Below are 16586 nucleotides of genomic sequence, written 5' to 3'. Positions count from 1 at the left end.
TCAAAGAAGTTCATCAGACTTCTGTTATTACACAGGGGTGCTGGGCTGGGGCAAGATCTGAAGGACATCTTCCAAATTGTTTTTGAAGGATGCTGAACTCTAGTTACTATGCTTATATGTACCCATAGCCTCTCTGTGTTTTTATAATAAAAGACAGATACTTTTATTTAAAGCTTGACATTGCGTATATTACTAATTTCCCTTCTTATAGCATGGTAACTCTAAACCCATAATCCTGAATGTACCAAATGGCAACATTCTTTTGCTTGGGATTAGGGGCATGCATTAATCCCTTGTACATGTCAAATGGTTGATTGCAAGATGTATTGGTAAATCACTATTTCATTCATTCATTCATTCATTCATTCATTCATTCATTCATTCATTCATTTTATATAGCTGCCCATCTCACACCAGTGACTCTGGGCAGCTAACAATAATAAAAACAATCAAACACTTAAAACAATACAGAAAACTAAATATAAATATCAATAGAGCCAAGAGATCTTAAAATGTCGGTATCAGCACAACCATGAAATGGGGCCCTCTGCACACTCAGGGCCCCAGGCCCGGGAATAAAGCCAGGTCTTCAAGGCCTTCCGAAAAGTCAAAAGGGTCAGGGCCATCCTAATCTCAGGAGGGAGGATGTTCCAGATGGCAGGCGCCACAGCGGAAAAGGCACGTGCTTATTATCCACATCTTGTCAACTGTGAATGTACAGAAACAGTTCATCATTTTTCTATGGATGCTTACCTGTTCCACTGATCCAAAAGGACAAGGCTTCTCATAGCCACAAGGGCCACACAGATTATTCTGGGAAGACGTTATATGGAAGTAGGAAAGAAAGACAAGTATGTGAGAAGCCATTTTTACTTTCATTTGTTAGAATTTCCTTTCCCAAAAAGGCTGCAATATATTAGCAGGCAGAGCTAGGCAACATTTTTGGCCAGAGAACTGCACTTTGGCTACTAAAAGCATGATAACAGCATCAGGGTTAATGGGGCTGACATTTTGGGCTCTGTGCCCATGTTGAGATGCTTTGGGGTGTTTTTATTATATATTTATTTGAGTTTTAGAATTTAAAACTTGTAAAGCAATTAGAATACACACAGATTATAGAATCTCACATTAAATTAGTGTTAAATTGCCATGTTGGTGAGAGGGTTAATTTTTTTAAAAATGTACAGTTCAATAGAAAGAGATGTGTTTTTGAAGCCTTCTTAAAGAGCAGTTCTCATATTGGAAGATAAATCCCACAAACAAGAAAAAACCATGGAGAAATTTGTCCCCAAGCAGCCAGACAAGCTGCCACTAGAATGTCAACATTATAAGAAAGTTAACTGAATCTCTTCTATTTTGTCTAGAGATTCCTTAATGATATTAAATCAATCTAATTAAATGAAATTAAATCTAATGAAATTAAATAATGAAGATAATTATCTAAATCAGTAAACATAGGTATTTAAAACTCAAGTGCTCACTAAAATCTCAGCAGTTTGAAACTCATCACAACGGGATCCCAAATCTGGAGGCTCAAGCAGATGGTCAGTTCCATAAGCAATACCCACATTGAATTCCATATACCTCTGGACAATCCTTGCATTACCATTGTCCACCACAATATCCCCCTGCAAACCAACAAAGCAGTAAAACTGAATCAGAAGACAGGAGACAAATATCGGGAGCTTTTGGTTCAGACTAATATGCAAAATTCAGCCCTATCACCTGTTGCTTCTTGAACCTTCTTGATCTCTTTCATTTGTCACAAATTAGGAGCATTCCTACTTTATGCAAAAAAGGTACTCTATTTACAAGATATAAACTCTATACAAGGTAAGGCTAATCACATTTAACATCCTACGCAAAGATCCCAGTTGTAGCCTCTTTTTTTTATCAATCTTGCATGGTCTTGTCTGTTCCTACACTCTCCTTGTCTCCTGACTATATTGCAGCCACCTTTCCTAATTTGGTACCCTCAAGATTGTTGGACTACAGCTCCCAGAATTCCCAGACAGTCCCAGATATTTACTTCAAGATTTATTCAGAAAGTTTCTGTAATGTTTATTCACACCCTACTTCCCCTGTCTTCCAGCTATTCTGTCTCTTGATCAATTTCTCTAGCTCATTCCAGCTTCTCCTAGAATAATGGGCTCCTTTAGATTGCCCTTCTCTTCTTGTTGCCAGATTCGCTGTCTCAGCCCATGCCTGTTTTCCATTCTTTCGTTCACTACCTCCAATGACCCTTCTTAATGCTTGCAACTGCTGCGTTCTCTTCCCACTCCATAGCTTGACTCACAAACCTACTTAGGTCATTATGATCAAAACTGATGTTTCTTTCTCTCAGAGAATCTGGACTGTAAATATTTTGATATTTTTTTCTGAAAGAAACGTAGCTGTTATGATATGCTTGTTTTCTGCTACCTCATCTATTCAGCCAATCTGATTTCGAGGATTCCTCTTCAGAAACACAATATAGCACATCTTTTTCTTTCCTTTTTTCTCTTCACTTTTTAAATTTTTTAAAAAATGTATTTCTATACTATATACTTGTACTAGTTTTATTTGTATAATATAATCTTTAATGAAATTATTGCAAACACACACATACAATATAGCACAGAGGTACTCAGATCTAAATTTGAACTGCAGCAGTTAAAGGCCAGATTAGCTATATGTATACTTTTTGTGTGTGTATCTCAGGACTACTCCTCTATTATCCAATATTAGTAAAGGCACAATATTTTTGTCTTTTTAAGGGCTGGATGTACATAACTCTGATGTGCATCTTACTCCACTTACAGTGAAGAAAAGGATACAATAAATATCTGCTTTCACAGGTCACAACTCAGCCTACTGAGTTGTGTTCCAAAACTGCTTTAAAACTATGTTTCTTTGCACTAAAACTAACCAGAAAAGGGTTTTTAAGGCCTTTATTTTTTTTTTTAAGTCAGTTTGCATTGGTTGAGCCTGTCTCTTTCTGTTTGCAGGAAGAATAGCCACTAGTGTACATGCATACTGACGCCAATAATTCAATACAGGTAGTCCTCATTTAGTGACCACAATTGTGACTGGTAACTCAGTTGTTAAGCAAAGAGGTCACTAAGTGAAAATTCATGTGACCACGACTGTACCTGTGCTTTTACTTCAGCTTTCCTTTGCTTTACAGCATCAGAAGGATATGATGCCAAACAGTCGGGTAAGCCCAAATGGTGGGGAAAGTTTCTGGAACTCAACTCACAAGGAAGCTGGATAAAAGGGCAAATCTTATAGCCCTTTCCCCCCACTCCCCTGCCCTTCGGAATGCTCACCCCAGCACTGGGATAATTAGCAAGAAGGGAATTGATGTTTGTATATACATTCACTGGAGAGGAAGGATTTACAAGAGAGTAAGCAGGTACACAATAGGGAATACACATCGAAAGGAATGCACTGGCTGTTTTTCTAGTGTGCTTGTGGCTGAGAACCAGGAGCAGTTTAGGAGGCAAACAAAAGCCTTTAGTGTGAAACTGATTAGGGTCTGGTCAATTTCAGACGGCAGTGGCCAGCCAGAGGGTTCTCATCAACTCATTAAGGTCACAGAGCTGAGCTTGTTAACTTGTGGTTAGCATTTTTTAGGGTAGTGCTGCTGTGGAGAAAAGCAGCTCAGGAAGAGATCACTTGTTTAGACAATCTCTTCACACAATTGCACAATCTCTGTGGGGGGTGGGGGAAACAGGTCAAGCACAGAACAGGTCAGGCACAGGTGACTGTAATGGTGAACACTTGACTGAGAGGGAGAGACACTGTGAAGGTCGTAAATGTGTGCATTGGTTGCAAAGTTACTTTTTCATCACCATTGTAACTGTGAACAGTCACTATCAGAGGTAGTCACTAAGTGAGGACTACCTGTACCTTTTGAAAGCCCATTTAGGCAGGGACAGTGTTGTAGATAATTTTGCCTCTCTTATGACTTCAGTTCAAAGGAGTGCTTACTTACTGCATTTGTTTTGCTGCAGCTAAATGAAATCAGTGAGCCATGCAAAGTCCTCAGAGAACCTGATTCTGTCAGTTTGGAAGCCAAGACCTAGAACCACAGAACAGTAAATAATCATTGATATGCCAAAGATTCAAGGCCAAAATCGACATGGAGAGGCGGTGTCTTAGGTTTCATTCATTCTTACATAAACAGGAGTTGTGGAAGGTTTCATTTTCACCAAAAGAATGAAAATTCATCTCTTCTTTGCCTTCCCTCTCTGTGCTCTGCTATTATAAGCTGTGTTTCTTACAGTAACTGTTTCCGGCAGTGAATCAGGTAGGAAGATAAATGTTCAAGAAAGTCAGTTAGGAATGGCTCTCACTTAAGGCTGCAAAAGAATTCTGCCACTGATCTTGTTGAGAGTAAGTTTAGGTTTTCTCCTCCCAGCAGATCCATGGTATGATGAATGCGTAAGCATGTGAAGTGCTGTGAGAGGAGCAGCCTTTGGATAAAGAATCCCACAACGCTTTGAGCAAATATGTCATCTACCTTGCACTAGTTAAAAAAAAAAAAAAAAAGGAATTCGTAATACTTGCTCAATGTCCTGGCAATTTATTCTTCTGGGTTTTTTTTTTTATTAAACATCAGAGAAAAAAAATGTTCAGATAGGCAGTCTGCTCCTTAACAGACGTATCATGGATTCTATACATATTTTTCAAAATATGTGAAGTCATGTTTAAGAGATATGCATATATCTAGTTTCCTCTTCAAATACACCCTCTGTTTTTACAGAACTCATTTACAAGTGATGTAAGTGCACCTTAAATTCCCCAAGTTATTTAGTAGAATGAATGAGTTGGCACCTGTAGGTACCAAAGCGATGATGATGACCCAGAAAAGATGACACACACAGTACAAACCCTGCCCTTTAATACCTGCCTTCCAATATAGGTTCTGATATGTAAATCACAGGGTTTGTATCAGGACACGATGCACGTTCCATCCCTCATCCCTTCTCTCCCCTCCCCACAGACACAGCTGGTGCCATGTTCTGCTTTGCAGAAACCTTGACTCCAATAGCTTGGATTAAGATAAACAAACAACTAAACGTTCAGTTAATTGGCTAAACATGCACATACCTTGACCTTCAATTTATATCTGTTTGTGAGATACAGCCCATCTCGTGGTTATGTTGAATATTGATTGTTGGTTTATAATTGCCTACCTGCTATTGGTTTTATATTTTTTATATGCTTTTCTTATTTTAATGTTGTAAACTGCCCAGAGTCATGTATTTGAGATGGGCAATCATCTAAATCTATACCTCAAATAAATAAATAAATAAACAAACAAACAAATAAATCTTGCAATTTAGTAACTCATTGTTAAAATGAAAAGGTGTTTCTAATGCGACTGTATACCATCTACGCTAAGGTTTCCTTTTTCTTTTTTTAATTTTCCTAATTACATCAACACATTGTAGTCAGATTTTGATCCTATCAATTAAAATGTTGGTTGAATAATTTACTTATTAAATCAAAAGCAATTTCTAGTCAGGCTTTAAAGGACACGAAAAGGTGTGTTTTCTGCCAAGCTGAGTTCAGCAGTTCTTCTTTAGAAAGCTTCCATTGTTTCAGTCCTGGGTTTACCTTTGTGTCCCAGATCATGTGTCCTTTGAGATAAGCAACCAGTTTGCTCCTGTGGTCTTTATGATATAGCCATTTTCGCATCTCAACAGGAAGAGAATTAAAAGCTGCATCCGTTGGCCACAGCATGGTAAATGGCTGATGAAAGGTATTATTGACCAGATTAAGAAGTCCTGCTTCCTGCACAGAGACACAGAATAATAAAGTATCACAAAGCTAAGATAATTCACAAATTACTGTCACTCAGCTGGTGGAAAAAAACAAAAGCTTCAGTCTTGAAGAAACAGGAGAGCTGCAACAAAAGGTTCCAAGGTTTATATGGAAAGAAGTTCCATGCTGAATGTATTCCAGAAGTCTGGGAGTTCAATTAGGCAAACCAGTTTTGGAGGGTTTCGGGGCTGGGGTGAGCGATAAGTGGCAAAACAGATGCCTGATGCCTCCAGCCTTTCAGGCTTTACAAAATTTCCTACTTTCCCCAAAGCAGGCTCTCTTTGTGTCCTAACTCGGTCTGTTTTTTAAAAGTGGATTTTGATATGCTATGCAATGCTCAGCCCAGCCTTCAAGCCAATGGAAACCGTGCAGGAATAAGGACCTATTGTGGCCCAAAATCAGAACATTTGGTAGCACTTTTTCAGATGAGTAAAGTTTTTCTGCATCTGATGAAACAAGCTGCAGCTCACAAAAGTGTCTGCCTTTTAATAAAATGTGTTAATCTAAAAAAGCGCTACCATACTCCTCCTGATTTTTGGCATGCTTAAAAGTCATTGATGCTGTATGTTGGTTGCATCAATTCCTGCTGTGATTATGTTAGGGCTGCTTATACATTACAGGTTGTATTTGTCAGCAATTGTGAAAGCCTGGCTGCAAAATGAAAGAGCGATGATAGATAGATAGATAGATAGATAGATAGATAGATAGATAGATAGATAGATAGATAGATAGACAGACAGACAGACAGACAGACAGACAGACAGACAGACAGACCTGGCAATGATCCTGTAAATACCTAAAAGGGCAAGGGCATGTTTGAAGAAAATTACACACACCCACACCCAATTGATACAGAGAAACCAGAATTTCAAAGAATGGTTGTTTTTCAAGGAGAAAAAATTTATACTTTTGCTATTGTCAGAACATTGGGATTTGGGAGCCTTTCCAATCTATTGCAAATCACCCAAACATGTACCAGTAAATTCCAATTGACTTTTTGCCCACTTTTAGGATAGGTTTAGGGTCCTGAAAAGTTCTTGGAGGAACATTATCAGCTATGAAGCCTTTAGAGTTCCATGTTTCAACAATGGGTCAGAAAAGAGTTCTGCAAGGAACAAGTACTTGTTGGGAGATTTGAATTCATCAGGCGACCTTGTGAGAGGATATACACCTGAACAAGAGCAGAGTGCTGAAAAATTCTAAGGAAATAGAAGAATGTCTCATTAAGAATAAAAAGCTCATACTATAGTTGTCTTAGATGCAGAGCAGGGGCTTAGCCCAGCTATCAATGAATGCTAACACACATTCATTGCCTTTGAAGTGAAGAGTAGATTTACTAAGAAATACACCAGGGTAGAAAAGCCTCACTTCTATCTCAACTACATCTTGAAAAGAGGGAAGTACAAGAGAAGAAGAGAGACAAGAAGTTCCCTTTTTCTGTTACATATACAGACTCTCTTAACTAACAATAGGCCAAAGGAGAAACAGATCCAGGACAGCAAGTGAAGATCCTTCCCCCACTTTGCACTGATATGTGCAAAGAGATTATATCATCTCCAACAGTCCTTGTGTCTGTAGCCCGTGAGTGCAGAAGATACATTTTCTCAGTTCAGAGCTGAAGTCTGTTAAAAGTTCAAGCATTATCCAATTAATCAGAATTCAAATCCCACTGTTGAAATACACGTTGAACTAAATTTGAAAAGTATATTGTTTTGTATTTTTTGACATATGGGTTTTATTATGAACCTGACTAGATGGCAGCAGGTACAGTAGCCAGCTTTGACTAACCTTAAAAAGCTAAGCAGACGATGGTTAAGATTTGGATGTGAGACTACTAGGAAACTGCAGGGCTCTAAGCCAGATTTGGAAGTTTTTTTAAAAAAAAAAATTGGAAGAAGATAACAGCAAGCCACTTCCATACCCTTGTCAAGAAAATTACATGAATGTGTCCATGAAATCACCAATAGTCAAGCTCAACTCAAGGAAGACTTCACTTATGTTTCATTTCATGTACTAAATAAAACTAAACTTTACTGAAACTGAAAAAGAATTGTTCAATTACCTTTAGAAGCCTGCTGTAAATTTTGTATCCATAAGCCTCTGCGACCTCTGTAATGGTTTTCTGGAAAGCAATCAATCAGAAAAAGTTGCCATTAGAATCCTAGTTCCAGAGCCTGATCAGAAAAGCATCACACCTGCTTAATGGTGTGTGGAAAAGATGTGGCCTAATTGTTACATCTAACATTGGAACAACCTGCCTTTTTTCATATTTTTGGCAGTCTAGAATGTGCATATACAGTAGTAATAAATAGAGGTAACAATAGTAAATCTCATATCACGTACAGTTGTGTGAAAAAGAAAGTACACCCTCTTTGAGTTCTATGGTTTTACATATCAGGACATAATAAAAATCATCTGGTTCTTAGCAGTTCTCAAAAGTAGGTAAATACAACCTCAGATGAACAACAACATACTGTATGACATATTACACCATGTCATCATTTATTTTACAAAAAGAAAGCCAAAATGGAGAAGCCATGTGTGAAAAACTAAGTACACCTTTACTGCTTCTATAGGTATGAAGAGGCTAAGTAGCAGCCAGGTGCTGCTACTCAAATGCCCTTGATCAATTGATCATCAACAAGTGTGACTACCTCTATAAAAGCAGAAGTTTTAGGAGTTTGTTGGTTTTGAGTATTGAGGTATGTGTTAACACAATGCCAAAGAATTAAGACATTAGCAATGATCTTAGAGAAGCAATTGTTTCTGCCCATCAACCTGGGAAGGGTTATATGGCCATTTCCAAACAATTTAAAGTCCATCATTCTACAGTGAGGAAGATGATTCACAAGTGGAAAACATTCAAGACAGTTGCCAATCTTCCCAGGAATGGATGTCCCAGCAAATTCATCCTAAGGTCAGACCATGCAATGCTCAGAGAAATTGCTAAAAATCCAAGAGTTACATCTCAGACTCTTCAGGCCTCAGTTAGCATGTTAAATGTTAAAGTTCAAGAGAGTACTGGAGAGTATTGGAAAAAGACTGAACAAGTATGGTTTGTTTGGAAGGGTTGCCAGGAGAAAGACTCTTCTCTCTAAAAAAAACATGGCAGCACAGCTAAGGTTTGCAAAGTTGCATTTGAACAAATTACAAGACTTCTGGAACACTGTCCTCTGGACAGATGAGACCAAAGTGGAGATGTTTGGCCATAATGCACAGTGTCATGTTTGGTGAAAACCAAACACAGCATATCACCACAAACATCTCATACCAGCTGCCAAGCATGGTGGTGGAGCAGTGACGATTTGGGCTTGTTTTGCAGCCACAGGACCTGGGCACCTTGCAGTTTTTGAGTCGACCATGAACTCCTCTGTATACCAAAGTATTCTAGAGTCAAATGTGGGGCCATCTGTCCGACAGCTAAAGCTTGGCCGATATTGGGTCATGCCACAGGACAATGATCCCAAGCACACCAGCAAATCTACAACAGAATGGCTGAAAAAGAAAAGAATCAAGGTGTTGCAATGGCCCAGTCAAAGTCCAGACCTCAACCCAACTGAAATCCTGTGGTGGGACCTCAAGAGAGCTGTGCATAAACAAATGCCCACAAACCTCAATGAACTGAAGCAATGTTATAAAGAAGAGTGGGCCAAAATTCCTCCACAACAATGTGAGAGAGACTGATAAAGTCATACAGAAAATGATTACTTCAAGTTATTGCTGCTAAAGGTGGTTTTACAAGCTATTGAATCATAAGGTGTACTTAGTTTTTCACACATGGCTTCTCCATTTTGGCTTTCTTTTTGTAAAATAAATGATGACATGGTGTACTATGTCATGTGTTGTTGTTCATCTGGGGTTATATTTACCTACTTTTGAGAACTACTAAGGACCAGGTAATTTTTATTATGTCCTGATACGTAAAACCATAGAACTCAAAGAGGGTGTACTTTCTTTTTCACACGACTGTATATCCTGTTTAAAACACAAGGGATAAGATTCCTTGCAATAGCTTGAACCCAGGCTAATGGCACAATCCTTTGCACAGCAATTCTGAAATAAATTAAGTGGCAGATAACTGTGTGCAACATTGCAGTTCTAACAGATTTTACTCCAGTTATAAGAAGAGACACAAAAATAGATCAGAGGCAGATCATCTCATCTCTGAAATATCCAGACCAAATGTGACATTCAGACAAAACAGAAATCTATGCAATCAAGTAAGATGGATCTATGGCTCAGCAGCATCCTAGTAAGTGGATGGTTAGTGTTCAAAACATCTAATTCAGAACTGAATGGGAGCCATTACAAACCATGATTATCTTCAATAACATCTAGTTTTACAGTACCTTCAAGACTAGCAAACTCATTATGGCTTCTTTCACCTTTTCTGGAGTGTTTATTTTAGATGTACCTGGGATAAGTTGCATGAAATGTAGTGATGCTGCAGGACATATGGTGTTAAGATCCCGTCAATAAAATGTATGACTCCATTCTCTCCAGTAATGTCACTTTCAATTATCTTTGCCTCATCATTTAAATACACATTGTTCTGAGAGGGAAAAAAGGGGGACATAGAATACATTTCCAGCACCTTTGAAAACAGACTTTTATACAAAAATACGTTTTATTCTTGAGGGGTCATCACTGGCTAAAAAATAACCCAGTTCCATGAAAAGTAAAGAACTGATAGGACAGAGTTACATAATGTTTCCCTTAGCAATGCAGCAAAGGCTTTTTATGACTAAGATGAAAATGGGACAGGACAGTGACACACACCTCTTTTATGGAAACTCTTATTTTGTGACCAGATAAAGCTGTTATAGAATCCTGTGATTCCAAGTCATCTGATAGGAGCTTCTGACAGCTGACTATGTGATAGCGAAGCAGATCTTTGATGCAGCCACCTTTTTCCCACTCTGAAAACTAAAGAAAATATGGTTGTACAAGGCAACACAGGTTAAGCCTTTCCGGTTCAGGTGTTTGAAATGAATGTACCCTCTGATATGACAGTAATACAACATTAATGTCATAATCTGCATCTATTTCTATTATCTAATGCAAATTTAGAAAATTGCTAAAACTTGGTTCTCATGATCTAAAAAAAGTAGAACTGTTGGGCATTGGCATAAACATATCAACCTATCCCATCATAACCATTAGTACAGGTGGAGAAAACTGAACCACAGCCAAAATTCAGTTCAAAAGAAAACATTCATTCATTCATTCATTTTATATATATATATATATATCACAACAATAATAAAACTACAAACCATAAAACAAAAAATCTAAAACTAAAAACCTGGCACTTCAATTAATCTCCTAGGATGCCCCAACAACCATCCATAGGCTCCTATCATTCTACCTCAGAGCCAGGTCTTGATGGCCTTCGGAAAAGGTTGGGGCCTGCTGGATCACCAAGGGAAGGGTGTTCCACAAGGAAGGGGCAGCTATGAAAAAGGCACTCTTCCTGAGTCCTGCTAGATGATAGCACAGGTCCGGGGATGGGACCTGGAGCATTGCAGTAGTCCAAACAGGAAGTGACTAAGGCATGAGTGACTGTGAGCAGGGCCTCCTGGTCCAGAAAAGGGTGCAATTAGTGCACAAGATAAATCTGTGCAAAGGCCCCCCTAGCTACAGCTGCCACCTGCTCCTCAAGCAGGAGCCATGAGTCCAGAAGGACCCCCAAATTGCACACCAGCTCAGTCTGGGGACGTGCAACCCCATCCAGAGCTAAAGATGACATATTATTAGACCCTTGGGGGGGGGGCAAAAACCCAAAACAACTCTGCCTTGCCAGGGTTGAGCCAGTTCTTCCTTATCCAGACCCATACAGCCTCCAAATCAGCAACACAACAACATCACCAGCCCAGCCCAGCCCAGGGTAGAGATGTATAACTGGGTATCATCAGCATACTGATGACACCGTAGCCCATGCTGTCAAATGACCTTGCTCAGTGGTTTCATGTAGATGTTAAAGAGGAGAGTTCAAGTTTAGTGTAAGACATTTATAATTGGAAGCAAAAGTCAGGAAAAAATGTATGTTTAGACGAAGCAAGGATTTGCCTAGAGATTTATCCCTCCCTAAGGTTCTCTTAATGAACCCTTCCTTTATATTAAACAACTTTCAAAAAAGTATAATGGATCAAGCCACCACTTGGTTTTCAAATACCACCTTCCACAGGCTGCTTACTGTAGTTGTTTTCTGTAGATAATCAACATGTGGGACGAAAATGGTGTATGGTCCCTTCCCCATCATCTCTGTAATTCCATGACCCTACAGAACAGGGAGAAGTCCAGGGATTAATATAAATATGAAACAAAAGTTATGATGTACAGAAAAAGTTTTGACGCTTGGATTTAGAGAAATTCCAAGCAACTCTCTTGGCAGTGCGCTTCAGGTGCTGGAAGATGTCTTGGGCTGTATCAACAGGGTTACAATGTCAAGATCACCGGAAATGATAATTCTGCTCCACGTGCATCAGGTCCCTTTCAATCCAATGATTTTATGAACTTTGCACCCATCACAGAAAATGTCCTTAATCCTTTTTTGCTGCAACACTTTCTCTTCATTCTGTATTTTATTTTATTAATTCAATTCCACCCTTTTTTTCCATTGAGTCTTCAAAGCAATTAACAACACTAAGCAAGAAATACGAAATATAAAACACAAAACAAGATACAAAAATTGTTCACGTATAAAGTCCTGGCTAAAGCCATGGGTCTAAACTCCTCCACTAAATGCAGAAATAAGAATCAAACTCAAAAAACAACAACAAAAACCAAAACCAGAGAATACCCTTTCATTAGGTTGAGGGACTCTCTAGAATGGCATAGGTCAGCCTTCCTCAATCCAGATGTTCTGGTTTATATTTCTAATTCAGTTGGGCACCAGGCTAGGGAAGGTTGACATAGAATACAGTTGCAGGAGTAGTACAAGGAACTTCCTGGATCCCAGTCTAGCTTTTTTACAGCATAGAAGTCCTTCTGATACCTACCCGGATATAATGAAAAAATTCAGAGGCAGGTTTTCTTGCAGTAAGTTCCTAAGGAAGGAAGGAAGGAAGGAAGGAAGGAAGGAAGGAAGGAAGGAAGGAAGGAAGGAAGGAAGGAAGGAAGGAAGGAAAAAATTTAAATGTTCATAATAACAAGAAGTCTTTTCAAAATCTTATGAACTTTGTGCATAAAAACATTAATAATAAAAGGCTTCTCATACTGCAATTGCAGACATGGAAATTGCTTGTGAAAACTCTTCCATTGCAAAATTATAATAGAGAAGGAAAAGCAGATTTTATGTGTGTCAAGCTTTGAGCTATACATTCTGGCTGCAATCTCCTTTTAGACTTGAACTGGTTGGCCAGAGAATTAATGAAGGCATGGAAGCAGTGAGATCTGGCAATCAAAAGCTGTGGCCAGACTGATCTTGCCTTTGACTGTGAATCAAGTCTTTTCCACATGCCGCAAGAGACTTGAAAGCCAATCCCACCACTTTCCATGTACATGAAAATTAATTATTAACCTTGGATTATTAATTAGAACAATCTCATTTGAACAATTCAGGATAGGAGTTAGGTCCTTACCAACAAACTCCCCAGACAGCATACATGAAAACAGCTTTGTTTTGTTTTATATTTTCTTTCAAATGATTTATGATCTAATTAGAAATCTCTATATTAGTATTTTTTTAATTCATGGGTCTTTTTGCAACTACCTTTTTTTGCAACATTTTCCAACTATCTCACTGATGTTAGATTGTTTTTCAGAACTGCAGTACTATTATCAGCACAAATGATGGGGATGTTAAGAAGGAAGTTTCACACTGCTGTCCCAGGATTTAAGGATGGATGCTCACAAATAAATTCTGCAAGTTTTAGTAAAATATATCTTACCTGCCATACAGTCCGTATGCATGTGAAGCCATCACCAGACCCCCATAAACAAATGCATCTTCGATTATTATTTTTAGTTTTAAGGCACAACGCTAGTGGACTGCAGCCGCCGTTGTTCTGATCAAGAAAATCAAGAGCACACTCATCAGCCAGTAAGCTGGAGCTATGGCCGTGGCGTATGAATAATTTCTTTAGGCACCATCCGTCTACCTGAAACTTCTCAAAACTTAGCTATCAGGGGACAAATCACTCTTATTTTCATACAGGGAGCCATCAACAGCTTTGGGGAAGTGGGAAACAGCCATTTCAGTGAAGGCAACTGAAGACTCAATACCACTCCTTAAAGTTCCCTATGAAACTTAAATTTCATGTCATTAAAAGACCTTAAAAGAGAGAGGTGTCCCAATGTAATTCACCTGCCACCTCTCTCTTTTAAGGTCCTTTAATGACATGAAATTTAAGTAATCTACTTAGTGGATATAGCTTTCTTATTTGTGAAAAATGCTTTTATTATTTCTTATGAATTGTAATTTATTTGAACAGTTGCCTTATTTTTATTCTGTTCCACCTAGGGTTACTGGGCATGATGACAAGCCTCATAATCCCTATCATGAAATGAATTCCCCTAAGCTGAAAGCCAAACTACTGCTAGATTACCTTAATGCAATGAATAAGTGTTTACATCAATCAATAATAATGGTTTATTGACTAATACACAATTAGTTGAGTCCACTAAACGTGCTAAGCTATAAAATATGATGGTTGAATTAACACATTAGGCCAAATCCAAACAAAGCACAGTATGGTTTAGTGAAATGGTTACTTTGCCCCCTCCCCTGTGCAATTTATTACTGAAAGCTTTTAAGGACTACCAAATAAACCAGGGCTGTACCTGTAGTACCATGGTATGCACACACTTTTTTAGGTGGTAGCTGCAGGACCTTAAAATTAAACACAATTTTAGTTTTTTAAATCATGGCAGAAATGTCACAAGATTGTCACTCAAAATCTTGTAAGGTTTCGCATAACAATGCCAGATGACTTTAGTGAACTCCTGATATTTTGGTTGTTTAAAGAAAAGGAGTTAACATTTATGTTGGGACCTGCACCAGGACTACTCTTTGACCATGAGTGGGGTCTTCTGTGGGGTTAGTCTTGTGTGCTTTTCTAAATGTGAAAACTGGCATAGAAAGGACATCAACAAACCTCCAGGCAAGGATCAGTATATTCACATTTGGTAATTCCATCCCCAGTGAACGAGGGAAGACAGTGACAGGCAACCTGGGAGAAATAAAAACAAGAACACATATTTCACATGCAGAACTGCAAGCAGAGGGATGCAAGCCACAGGGCATCTTCTGCAGCCCCAATAAACATGGCAGATATTTGCCACTTTCCTGCTCTGCTTATTTCTGCTACTGTGAAATAGAGGAAGTGGGTCCTACATATGCAGACACTGCCTCTGCTACTCTTTCCAGTGAGAAAGAGTGCCAAAAGCTGTCAGAACACAATCACTAATAGTCCCATTGCCAATGAGTGAGCCCCATGCCTTTTAAGCCATTGGACGTTCCTGCTGGGGAAGCAGAACAGTGAGTACATGCTGGCCACACTTTACACAGAGTGTGTGGAAGTCAGACTGCAGGCAGGTATATCATCCAGACTGCCTATCCCTTGGTATCACCTGTGCATAGATCTTACAGCTACATTGGGCTCTTGGACTGCTGAATGGGAGGGAAAGGGAACCTATGTCCATGGGATGGAAATGCCAACCGTGTTACAGACTCTAGACCTGAAATCAGTTTGGTCCACCTCTCCACCCCTCATCTGCATCAGTGACCACTTCTGCTGATGACTCAGCTGCCCACGATTAAAAAGGCAAGAGACAGATACCCACAAAACACTTTGGCCTTATTCTGAGAGGCCAACTCCAACAGAAGCCCTGGTGCCACCTGGAGCTTTGAAACTATGCGCAGGGATGTCCATGGGGTGTTGTGGTTGTGATGCACTTTTAAAAAAGGGGCTTTAATCACATGTTTGAAGCTGCCATCTTGACTTTTTTGTCTCCCCCTGCAGACACCCTGTGTGATTAAGAACAAGCAATACAATCCTTCCTCCACTTCTTTAAGAATAAGCCCCATTGAATCCACTCCCAAAAGACACATATGAGACAGTTCTGAGACTCACTGCTGGAATCTTAGGGGTGCCGAAAATCACAAAACCAGGAAAGGCAGAGGAAGAAGCAGAGTAAAGCTAATTGTTTGGGGCCCACTGTGCATGCTTAATATATAGTTCAGACAATCTTAGAGAACTTACAGTATTGAAATCCTAGCACAATTTATACAAGTGAAGGGATTCACCACAGTCTTTTGTATATATGTGGTGGTGGTGGGGGATTCACATTATTGTTGTTGATATCATTGCTATTTTCACATGGGAGTTTAGAGTTTATTACAAATCTTTTATTAAGTATCCATTCACAGTTTTTACATACCAAAGCAATCAACATTAAGAATGTGCAATACACACTAAATATGATATAATAAGCGTACATTACGTAATAAATATAAAATTGATAAAAACTGTAAAAATGATTGAAACATGCATTTAATAAAGAAACCACACCTTTATTTGGCTGGGCACAAAGGAATCAAGGAAAAGCTTAGGCAAACAGGAAGATTTACCTGTGCCATAGAAACAGGAAACAGAAAAGTCATCCCAAGCAGAAGAAATAAAACACTAAAAAACTTTATGTAGTTAAGGCTCTAAAGGAAATGAGGATCTCCACTACCAGATATTAGGAAAATAAAAGTTTCAATTATATGGGGCAAGACAGGAAACAAACATGGATATTTTAATATTAAATAATATGGTTTCTACAGTTTT

The 16586-nt window shown here is 38.8% G+C and overlaps 1 protein-coding gene across 1 annotated transcript in view; it reads right to left on the bottom strand.

The window, feature by feature from the left end:
* Window positions 1–16586, bottom strand: part of STAB1 (stabilin 1) — a 111304-nt gene that overhangs the window by 21562 nt on the left and 73156 nt on the right. The window contains exons 44-54 of the mRNA XM_088134052.1: window positions 14910–14984; window positions 13704–13820; window positions 12813–12860; window positions 12008–12091; window positions 10591–10737; window positions 10226–10363; window positions 7874–7933; window positions 5605–5781; window positions 3977–4063; window positions 1482–1628; window positions 754–813 (exon numbers count right to left, since the gene is read on the bottom strand). Of these exons, the coding sequence (XP_087990178.1) occupies window positions 754–813; window positions 1482–1628; window positions 3977–4063; window positions 5605–5781; window positions 7874–7933; window positions 10226–10363; window positions 10591–10737; window positions 12008–12091; window positions 12813–12860; window positions 13704–13820; window positions 14910–14984 (1140 nt within the window). The remainder of the gene's footprint in view (window positions 1–753; window positions 814–1481; window positions 1629–3976; window positions 4064–5604; window positions 5782–7873; window positions 7934–10225; window positions 10364–10590; window positions 10738–12007; window positions 12092–12812; window positions 12861–13703; window positions 13821–14909; window positions 14985–16586) is intronic.

Source organism: Python bivittatus, unplaced genomic scaffold (genome assembly GCF_059951505.1).
Source record: "Python bivittatus isolate LINGU-HERP-01145 unplaced genomic scaffold, Pbiv_v1 ctg000080_np1212, whole genome shotgun sequence".
In the NCBI taxonomy this organism is placed as follows: domain Eukaryota; kingdom Metazoa; phylum Chordata; class Lepidosauria; order Squamata; family Pythonidae; genus Python; species Python bivittatus.
The sequence above is the reverse complement of the archived record's forward strand: the minus strand, read 5'-3'. Positions and strand labels throughout refer to the sequence as shown.